Raw genomic sequence first — 11,048 nt, forward strand, 5'->3', positions numbered from 1 at the left:
TTATATAACAGTATAACACTGAAGACAGACACTCTGTATTATGAGTTATTAGTATAACTTTTAATCGGCTACTTTAACTACAGATTGTTTTGCGAATACTTGAATACTAGATGTGAATTATAAGGGTTTAAATAGATGGAAACCGCTCCTCACAGGTTGGCACCATGACACCTGTGCTGTGCAGAAGCAGCACCCCTGGGTGCTCCGCAGTGATGGTGGTGCTGATGGTGTGATCACGTGACGCCGGCATTTCCGACACAACAATACAGCATTGGTCTGTATTCACGCTCCCACTCCCCCCCTCCCCCCCACCGCCACCACCTCTCCCCACGCCTGGCTCTCGGTATGGCGGACGGCGAGAGGTCCCCGTTACTATCGGATCTGGGAGATGGTGCTCTCGGCAGCGGTAACGGCGGCGGTGTGTCTCCCGGTGCGGCGCCCTACGGCGCGCCCAACAAGCCCCAGAGTGAGTATCCATGGTGGAGCCCTCTCTCCCTCTCTCCCCCTCTCTCCTCCGCCGGACTCCAGCCTCAAGGAGCCGAGCTAACGGTGGCCTCCGCTTGACAGCGCGGACCCGGTTAGCCCGCCTCCTGCAGCCGGTAACCGGCCTGTCGGGACCGTGTTCGGTGCAATGGACGCGTTTTAAAGTCCGTCTTCATGGATGAAACGCGCCGTTTATTTTGTGGAACCGGGACGTGAAACAAGAGACCGGAGGCCTTAGCAACCAACCAACCTAGCAACCGTTAGGTATTAGCTTGGTAGCTAGCTAGCTAGCTCGCTCGCCCTAGTTAGCGCCGGTAAACCCGCGCGCGCTGAGCGTTACATCTGAAGCTCAGCAATATTAATACTAATATGTATTCTTTACGTTCCCCGACGCACATTTCCGCGTGTATTTCAACAGCGGAATGCCCGAGAAGCTAGAAAGCTGGACCGCTTAGCTAGCTAGCATCTGACAAAACACCTGATTTGATTGACGCATGAGACAGCCATTCAGGAGGCTGGTGAGGGGGATGCTGCGACCAATGGCGGCTCGCATAGGGCGGGACATGCCGGTAAACGCGTTAATGGGAACGTATGGCTCCTAATGGCTCTCTGCTTGCTGACTGCAGAGCAGACCAGGTGAGTTCATGTGAGTTGCATCTGGTTTCTAGATGAAACCAACTCACTCTCCTCAGCAGACGTCTCTCACTGATACTCAACTCTTTATTTGTTGAACCTGCATTCCAAGAATTCTTTTCTTTCTAAAGCTCCTTTCAGTCCACCTCGGGACTAAATCTTATTATCTTGTTAATCGCAACGTAAGAGCTTACTTGTCATGGGAATTTAGGCCTCCCTCCCAATCCATTGTGCAACTCCTGTATTTATGTTCCTTCTCCATCCATTAATTTGACTTGTGTTTCCTCCCTCCCCGTGCAGGCTTCCCTCCGTTCCCCAGCCCGACGCAGCCCTCGGTGCTCCTCGGGGAGGACCCGCCGCCCTACTCCCCTCTCACCTCCCCGGAGAGTGGCAGCGCACCTGTGATCAGCTGCAGGGTGTGTCAGAGCCTGATCTCCGTGGAGGGAAAGATCCACCAGCATGTGGTGAAGTGCGGGGTTTGCAACGAAGCCACGGTACGTCTCCAGGGCGACGCACGCGAGCGTTTGATTGGCCGACGAAAAGACACATTTCATCAAACGAGAACAATTGATAAAACACATTCATATTGTATTCTTCAAGAAAACTTATGTTATTGTTGTAAACCATTCATTCAAATGAATTGATGCAATCAAGTTATCGGCCATCTCTACCGTACAGTATGCCGTACAAATACTTGACCAGTAAACTTACTTTAAACACACACATTTAAAAAGAAGTGGTGTCCATCCCCACGGGAGTTTTGGTTTTATTGAACCCGGACTTTTAAGATATGTGTCACTAAATGTGAATTTAGTTTTTGGTGAATCGGTGTCCTCATTACTCTGGATAACCCAGAGGTCACTAATAGCCCCCGTAATCTGTGTGTAAATGTTTTTTTGGTATAAATAATTTTTTGTCGCTACACTTAGTAGACAAGATTTTGACTAAAAGCACATGTGACTTATTTGATTTATTAATGCTCCTCCAGCAACACGGACAGCGCCATGCATATATATGTATCTCCTAATTACACAGTCAGATGAAGGAGCAATATCACATATATTAATATTTATAATACAATAAACGGCCCCTGTGCTCGGGGATGGTAGGTTAACGAGGGGGATGCATTGTGGTCATTTTGCTGTCAGTCATTATACTTTCATCCGACTTGTTTACCATCATGGTAAAATCAACAGGAAGCGGTCCGGATGTTGACGTACGCAACTACAATTAATTTGACAGTTTAAAAACTTGTGTATCTGGTTATTTGTGTGCAAAGCAACAAACACACGTACACAAAAGAGAGAACTTCCTGGTCTATGATGAGTTAAAAAAAATTAAGTTTTGATCATAACGTTGAGGAAAAAAGGCCTGAAAGAGGGTTGCTGAAGATGGTTGCTGAAGAGGGTTGCTGAAGATGGTTGCTGAAGAGGGTTGCTGAAGATGGTTGCTGAAGAGGGTTGCTGAAGAGGGTTGCTGAAGAGGGTTGCTGAAGATGGTTGCTGAAGAGGGTTGCTGAAGAGGGTTGCTGAAGAGGGTTGCTGAAGAGGTTGCTGAAGAGGGTTGCTGAAGAGGGTTGCTGAAGATTTTTGCTGAAGAGGGTTGCTGAAGATGGTTTCCCGAAGAGGGTTGCTGAAGAGGGTTGCTGAAGATTGTTGCTGAAGAGGGTTGCTGAAGATGGTTTCCCAAAGAGGGTTGCTGAAGAGGGTTGCTGAAGAGGGTTGCTGAAGAGGGTTGCTGAAGATGGTTTCCCGAAGAGGGTTGCTGAAGAGGGTTGCTGAAGATGGTTGCTGAAGATGGTTGCTGAAGAGGTTGCTGAAGAGGGTTGCTGAAGATTGTTGCTGAAGAGGGTTGCTGAAGATGGTTTCCCGAAGAGGGTTGCTGAAGATGGTTTCCCGAAGATGGTTGCTGAAGAGGGTTGCTGAAGAGGGTTGCTGAAGATGGTTTCCCGAAGATGGTTGCTGAAGAGGGTTGCTGAAGAGGGTTTCCCGAAGATGGTTGCTGAAGATGGTTTCCCGAAGAGGGTTGCTGAAGAGGGTTGCTGAAGAGGGTTGCTGAAGAGGGTTGCTGAAGAGGGTTGCTGAAGAGGGTTGCTGAAGAGGGTTGCTGAAGAGGGTTGCTGAAGATGGTTGCTGAAGAGGGTTGCTGAAGAGGGTTGCTGAAGAGGGTTGGGAACATGTATGTATAAATATGTTCATGGCGTGAACGTATAGATTTTGTTGCTTTGGACCGAAATCGGCTTCATTGCCGTCAATTTTTTTGTTGTTGTCTCGAATCCAAAAGATTTCTGTACGTGAATGTGGAAACGAGGCAGAACACGAGGTTTGATCTTTATGTTTGTGTCTTCCTGTTAATTAGCCTGACGAACGAGGCACGTCGGGATAATTAGACGGACGGCGCGAGGAGACAATTATAAATTGATATTTCCGTGTCCTTTTTTTTTTTTTTTTTATCGCCGGCAACGCGTCAACGACCACGAGGCGGAACGTCGCTCTCCTCCGCCCGTCAATCAGAGCCGATCGACCTGAAACCAATTATTACATATCGAGACGTGAAAAGATTCATAAAGAGCGTCTTTTGATTTTTAAAAGGTAAATGAATATGAATCATGGAAAACGTTGTGAGCTTCAGGGACGTTGAAAGTAATATAAACGTTGACGGCGACGCATCGTCGATATTAGTCATTTTAATAAGGAAAGGTGACAAATCCGCTGCATAATGACCACGTGTGATATTACTTTTCACTCCCCACCATCACGGTGCAGATGGAAACTCTGTTGGAAGGGATAGTGACGATGGAGCGGTGTAACGTGAGCACCTGCTGGTTAAAAGAATACGCTCATGAAGACTCTTTATACACTTCAACGTGTAATTTTATAGCAACGCAAACGTATTAAATAATCGGATAATCGTGGGACACGTCAAAAGTAATGTGTTGGGCGGAGAGCGACGACACTCGTGAGTAGATCAGCTGTTGGCAAGAAGACATTGTTACGTAATTAAACTTGGTGTCACACACACACACACACACACAAACAAACAAACACACACACTTTTTGCCTGCCATCCCCACTTCTCAAATGAATCCGGCCCCTCGAGGCAACGTACGAGTCACGCGGGGGGGGGGGGGGGTCTGGGTCTGGGTCTGGTCTTTTGGGTGGGCGGAGCTTACCTCTCTCCCCTCCAGTAGTGTTGGTTCATCCTCCGTGTCCACTTCCTGTGTCTCCCCGTGCAGCCCATCAAGAACGCCCCGGCAGGGAAGAAGTACGTCCGCTGCCCCTGCAACTGTCTGCTCATCTGCAAAGTCACGTCCCAGAGGATCGCCTGTCCCCGGCCATATTGGTGAGGCGTGCGTGCGTGCGTGTGTGTGTGCGTGTGTGCGTGTGCGTGTGTGTGCGTGTGTGCAGCAGTCCTCTCAATTAAGGCTGAGCATGCAGCGCTCAGTGAGTCGGTATAATGAGGCAATAACGGCCTCGTGAGAGGCCGTTATTGCCTCATTATCCACTTCACTCCTCCACATCCTCCACTTTACTCCTCCACATCCTCCACTTCACTCCTCCACTTCACTCCTCCACTTCACTCCTCCACATCCTCCACATCCTCCACTTCACTCCTCCACTTCACTCCTCGACATCCTCCTGCTTCACTCCTCCACTTCACTCCTCCACTTCACTCTTCCACTTCACTCCTCGACATCCTCCTGCTTCACTCCTCCACTTCACTCTTCCACTTCACTCCTCGACATCCTCCTGCTTCACTCCTCCACTTCACTCCTCCACATCCTCCACTTCACTCCTCGACATCCTCCTGCTTCACTCCTCCACTTCACTCTTCCACTTCACTCCTCGACATCCTCCTGCTTCACTCCTCCACTTCACTCTTCCACTTCACTCCTCCACATCCTCCTGCTTCACTCCTCCTGCTTCACTCCTCCACATCCTCCTGCTTCACTCCTCCACATCCTCCTGTTTCACTCCTCCACTTCACTCCTCCACATCCTCCACTTCACTCCTCCACTTCACTCCTCCACATCCTCCTGCTTCACTCCTCCACATCCTCCTGCTTCACTCCTCCACATCCTCCTGCTTCACTCCTCCACTTCACTCCTCCACATCCTCCTGCTTCACTCCTCCACATCCTCCTGTTTCACTCCTCCACTTCACTCCTCCACATCCTCCTGCTTCACTCCTCCACTTCACTCCTCCACATCCTCCTGCTTCACTCCTCCACATCCTCCTGCTTCACTCCTCCACATCCTCCTGCTTCACTCCTCCACATCCTCCTGCTTCACTCCTCCACATCCTCCTGTTTCACTCCTCCACTTCACTCCTCCACATCCTCCTGTTTCACTCCTCCACTTCACTCCTCCACATCCTCCTGCTTCACTCCTCCACTTCACTCCTCCACATCCTCCACTTCGCTCCTTTTTCTTAAAGTTCATCTACAGTTTGAGAAAGAAGAGTTTGAGTTTCCTTCTGTCGGGGAATAAAAAGCCATAAACCAGTTCACAGATGTGTTCTGGTTCTTTATTGGAAACATAAATAAACTAACAGGAAGCAGAAGGCGTCGGCAGCTCATCCGAACAGCACGCCGCCTCGTGAGAGAGAAACTGTTAGTTTCTATATTTATTTTATTTTAACGCCCGAGGTTAGACCAACACATCTTTAGCCATCTTCTCTTTTTTGGGGGGGTTTAAGTTTCTGCTGCAATGTAAAGTGTGTATAATTTAAAATGTGTTGGTCATGATGATCATAAGGCGGATGAGTAGAGTTTGCTTTTTACTTTTTTATTTTCATAAATGCACAAAAGCAACTTTATTTTTTAAGAGCGAGAGAGAGAGTTACACTTTACGCTTTAAAATAAAGGTCTTCTTCTTCTTCTTCTTCTTCTTCTTCTTCTTCTTCTTCTTCTTCTTCTTCTCTTTCCAGTAAGAGGATAATCAATCTGGGTCCGGTTCATCCGGGTCCGGCCAGTCCTGATCCCCAGCCAGCCGGGGCCCGGGTCTCCTGTGGCCACTGCAGCAACACCTTCCTGGTACCAGACTCCGTCTTTACAGTTCTGAATGGGCTTCTTTCCTTTCTTGAGATGATTGATTGTTTTATTGATCATTTCTGCTCAGACGGACGTGAACGTGGATTTTAATTCTTCATTTCTTTTACACAAAATCAAATACATTTTCTCAAATGTACAAACTACTTTTAATTTTCATCAAAATATGAACAACGGCATTAAAACGACACGTATTGATCAGCGTCTGACGAGCGGTGTGAATATCAACATGCCTCGACGACCTCTTTTTAAAAAATTAATAAATAAAATAACATCGGGGGCCACGATCCTTTTTTAAAAAGAGTGAATAACTGAATAATAAAACGTGAGTTATTGAAGGAGGAGCACTAGTAGAACCTCAACCCCGGTTGAGAGGAGGTCTTAAACCAGGGCCGGGGTGGATGATTGAGGACCCCTCAGCATCCAGGCCGTCTTTTCTCCGCCTGCTTAAAAGCCTCGAAGAGCTGAATGTAAAATCTAAATCTGAGCCTGATGAAGTGGTTTCTCTTTTTTCTCCTCAAAACAAGACGAATGCGTCTCTCCGTGCGCCCGGCAGGTTTTTACAAATGTAACCGCGTCTGCAGCCTGAGAGGAGAACATCTCTCTTTGTTTATTTATTTATTTATCGTTGCACCTGCTTCCAGGAGCTTCGGTTAAGGCGTTTCATCTCCTCCTTCACGCCTAATTATCGTGTCGTTGGAATCGACCGGCGACTAAAGTTTAATTTAGGTAATTGAAGGCGTTTATCAGATAAACATGACAAACGGAGAGAGGAACAAACGAGGCGTTTATAACTCGTGTGTCAAATGTTGTTGTTGTTGTTGTTGTTGTTGTTGTTGTGGTGCTGAAACTGAAGGTGACACGTCTTCTTGTCTTTTCCATTGATATCAGTGGACAGAGTTCACAGACCGGACGCTGGCCCGGTGCCCACACTGCAGGAAAGTGTGAGTAGACTCGTCCATCGGGGGGGGGGGGGGGGGGTCTGATCCACGTGAGTTCCCCTTTGGACTTTCTGCACAAGCTCCTTAAACGTGTGTGGGGTGGGGGGGGTCAAAGGTCACTGGAGTGAGCCGGCATGTGATGCCGAGGCTTCACGGTCACGAGACATCTCGGGAACTTCTTCTTCTCATTTAACACGAACTTGGTGGTCAAAAGTCTTTAAAACTCGTATTAATCTGCTGATTCGCGAGAACATTCTCACACACACGTCTGGGGGGATGAAATGAGGGCGGTTCTGGTTTCTGTGCTTCAAAACATATTTGTACATCGTGTTTCATGTTTTCCGTTGAAATGAATGTCGGCTGCATTGTAAGAAGCTGCCGTCGCTTCCTGGGAACTCGTCTAGAACGGAGCCGTTCTTATTAATAACTCCACATTGCTGCTGTGGAAAGACGCTCAACTCATTGTGTTGTCGTTGATTTAATTTCCTAATCAAATTACCCCCCCCCCCCCCCCCCCCCACCCCCTCTCTCTCTCTCTCCCCCTCTCACTTCCCTCCTCTGTGGGGTCCTGCAGCTCCTCCATTGGCCAGAGGTATCCCCGGAGGCGGAGCTTGTGGTGTTTTCTACTCTGCTTGCTGTTCAGCATCTCCACCGCCGGGCTGATGGTGAGTGGACGCGCAGACATTAATACGAGCTCATCAATAACCGGCCGGGGGGGGGCGGGGCAGAAAGTAATAGCTTATCGGTCTCTTCTGTTTACAAAATCGATCCTCCCTTCTTTAAATATTAATTTTATAATATGCTGATCTCACAATTGCAGATAAAAAAACAAAACGAAGGTGCGACCTCTTCATTTAACTACATTGTGCACGCAAATAAATATTCATATTGTTTTTATAGTTTGTACGTTGCAACCGCAGAACAATCTACAGGTCACATTCTGCTCTCCGGACAGCAGGGGGCGCCAGATGAGCACGAACCCCACAGCGGAGGACAGACCGCGAGGACGCCGTGTTGCGTAATGCGTGGCGCTGCAGGAGATCGTGTAGATTCAATAGAAAATAAAAATAGGACGTTTTTAATTATAAGCGCGGGAGTTTTTTTGACAGTTTTTACTCTCCCCGTAAAACTTTATCGGCAAAGAAGTATACGGACGGCAAAACTTCCGTTCCAGGAAGCTTTTTAATTAGAGGGAATGAAGCACACACACACACACACACACACACACACACACTCACACTCACACTCACACTCACACTCTGCCTTTTTAAAACACGTGTGGTGTTTATTATCATTACAGGAATCCTGTGATATTCCTGACAGCCTCCTAATTAATGTTTCAGAATTAATAAAAGTTTTTCGGCCGTTCTTTTCTCGGTGTGACTTTGAAATGTTCATATTTCCATATTCTCAGAACATCACGTGAGTTCTTTCAAAGTCACTTTTACCTTCTCGTTCATTCTCAATCTGCAGCGGCATGAACGGGTCGCGGAATAAAATGCATAGAAGATTTTCTTTATTGTAGCTTTAGCTCCCCGTTTCCTCTTTCCCGTTTCCTCTTTCCTGTTTCCTCTTTCCCGTGTCCTGTTTCCCATTTCCCCTTTTCCTCTTTCCTCTTTCCCGTGTCCTGTTTCCTGTTTCTCATTTCCTCTTTCCTGTTTCCTCTTTCCTGTTTCCTGTTTCCTGTTTCCTGTTTCTTCTTTCCTCTTTCCCATTTCCCGTGTCCTCTTTCCTCTTTCCTGTTTCTCATTTCCTCTTTCCCGTTTTCTGTTTCCCATTTCCTTGTTCCTGTTTTCTGTTTCCTGTTTCTTCTTTCCCGTGTCCTGTTTCCCGTGTCACGTTTTCTGTTTCCTCTTTCCCGTTTCCTGTTTCTTCTTTCCTGTTTCCTGTTTCCCGTGTCCCGTTTCCTGTTTCCTCTCCGTCTGACCCTCTGCCCCGTCTTCCAGGCTGGAACGTGGGTGAAGGCTCAGAGCTACCAGGGGATCTACGCCTCGTGGGCCGCGCTGCTGCTCCTGGTCCTGGTCTCCTTGGCTCGGGCCTTCTACTGGGCCTGCATGAGGGTCAGCCAGCCCCTCCAGAACTTCACATAGAGGACCCCCCAACCCAACCAGGCAGGAGGAAAGATGGCTTTAAAGAACACACACACACACACACACACCACATTATTTATTGAACTCCAGGAAGAGAAGCTCCTCCTCCGGTCCCTTCCAGTCCGATGTGTTTCTGAAACTGGACGCCGGTGGCTGCGACTGCTTTATAACTTATCGGTCGTCATGACGATGCGTAAAGCGTACTCTTCATGCGGGGTTCATTTTAACAATAGAACCGCTCTTCTTCTTCTTCTCCTCTTTCCTCCGGCGCCGTTTCTACATTTCGGCTTCCGGCTGAGCGCGTAAAGCCGAATCTTGGTTGTTTTTTTTTTGGGGGGGGTCCAGGGTCCAGGGTCCAGGGTCCATCCTGATTGGACCGATTTTGATTTCGTGTTTTTAACGTATTTAAACGCCGAAAAAGCGAACGAGCGGAAGACGTGCGGTCGGAGGGGGCGTCGCCCCTTTTTGTGAGGCGAAGGATCAAGTATGTGTAGAAATGTGTGTGCGTGAAACGCATGTAATTCAGGACGGCGGCCATGTTTTTAATCCCCCCCCCCCCCCCGGGACCGACTTTGATCCAAAGCAGCTTGAAAGCCTTAAAAGCAGGTGTGTCAGAAGGATTCAACACACACACACACACACACACATGATTACACAACAAACGGAGGCATCCCCCATATTTGTGTCCTTATTCCAGCGAAGGAAAACTTTTAACAGTTTTCTGTTCATACAAAACCTTTTTTTGTTGTTTATTTTCAATTGGCATCGCGAGTAAACAAACCGGGAAAGCAGCGTGTCGGTTAAACACACACACACACACACACACACACACACACACACACACACACACTACACGTTACATTCTCACTCGTCGAGTCCCGTAACGACTTCTCCGTCTGTGGTTCTGAATGTGATTTAAATTTCGGTGTATCTTTTTTGTTGTTGTCTTGATTTGTAAATATAGTTGTTGTTGTTGTTGTTGTTGTTGGACGCCTCGGACGTTTTTTGTTGTTTTTAAAAAAGAAGGTTATTTTTGCAACTCTTCGCCTGTTCCATATTTAATGATTTGATGAACTACTAATAACCTGATGAGCCTCTGGACGCCGTGTCGGGGTCCAACTCTTTAACAAACGAACACATTCTGACCAATCACACTCAAGCGCTCTCTCTCTCTCTCCCTCTCTCTCTCCCTCTTCCCCCCCCCCCCCCCCCCCCCTCACACAAACACCCAGCACCTTATACAGTAGTGAGACACACTGCATACACAAAGTAAGATGAGGAGACGTTACCCTGCAAGACTGAACTGAGGTCGCAAACCCTTCACGTGGAAGTGTCATGTTATTTATTTTACACGCTGAAAAAAATGAAGGGTCATCTATCAAGTCCTAAAATCTCCTTTTATTGTCTTCTAACGGGATCAATGACATGTTTTTTTCTCTCCATTATTATTGATTAATACAATGATTGATCCTCCAGCTTCATGTTATGATCAGTGCATTAATAAATAAATAAATAAGATTGAACGTCTTGATTAAAGAAGAGCTGTTTGTGGGCGATCGTGTTTCACCCAGAAATCAATCATGTTATTGCCAATAATCAAGAAGCCGGCTGACGCTCTTTTCAGAGTTTTGTTTACACACAAATAAACAAATAAAGACATGATGATGATGTACAAAATGTGAGTTGTTTTTATTTGTTTTGTTTTTTTAAACACTCCGATTTACGCCGTAAATCTAGTTTCATTTGTACTTTTCTTTTTTCATTTTTATTAATTTTTATTTAATTTACGCCCCATTTCTTGTCTTAAAGGCGACGTTTCATCAGTTGAAGCGTTTTACTTTTGTTGCTTTTC

General features: G+C 47.0%; 1 protein-coding gene across 1 annotated transcript; it reads left to right on the plus strand.

Moving 5' to 3' along the window:
* Positions 1-206: 206 nt before the first annotated feature.
* Positions 207-10,869, plus strand: pip4p1a (phosphatidylinositol-4,5-bisphosphate 4-phosphatase 1a). The gene is made up of 7 exons (XM_034554884.1): positions 207-466; positions 1,417-1,610; positions 4,352-4,458; positions 6,045-6,150; positions 7,057-7,109; positions 7,681-7,771; positions 9,053-10,869. Exons 1-7 carry the CDS (start codon positions 346-348, stop codon positions 9,194-9,196), a joined length of 816 nt encoding a protein of 271 aa, XP_034410775.1. The 5' UTR covers positions 207-345; the 3' UTR covers positions 9,197-10,869.
* The last annotated feature ends 179 nt before the right edge of the window (positions 10,870-11,048 follow it).

The sequence above is a fragment of the Cyclopterus lumpus genome, chromosome 17, assembly GCF_009769545.1.
Source record: "Cyclopterus lumpus isolate fCycLum1 chromosome 17, fCycLum1.pri, whole genome shotgun sequence".
NCBI classification, from domain to species: Eukaryota; Metazoa; Chordata; class Actinopteri; order Perciformes; family Cyclopteridae; genus Cyclopterus; species Cyclopterus lumpus.

Excerpts from the sequence above, each read along its gene's own strand:
- pip4p1a (XM_034554884.1), top strand. The coding sequence starts at position 346 with ATGGCGGACGGCGAGAGGTCCCCGTTACTATCGGATCTGGGAGATGGT. Across the intron at positions 1,611-4,351 it reads GGGTTTGCAACGAAGCCACG|CCCATCAAGAACGCCCCGGC; the intron begins GTACGTCTCCAG and ends CTCCCCGTGCAG. Across the intron at positions 7,110-7,680 it reads TGCCCACACTGCAGGAAAGT|CTCCTCCATTGGCCAGAGGT; the intron begins GTGAGTAGACTC and ends GGGGTCCTGCAG.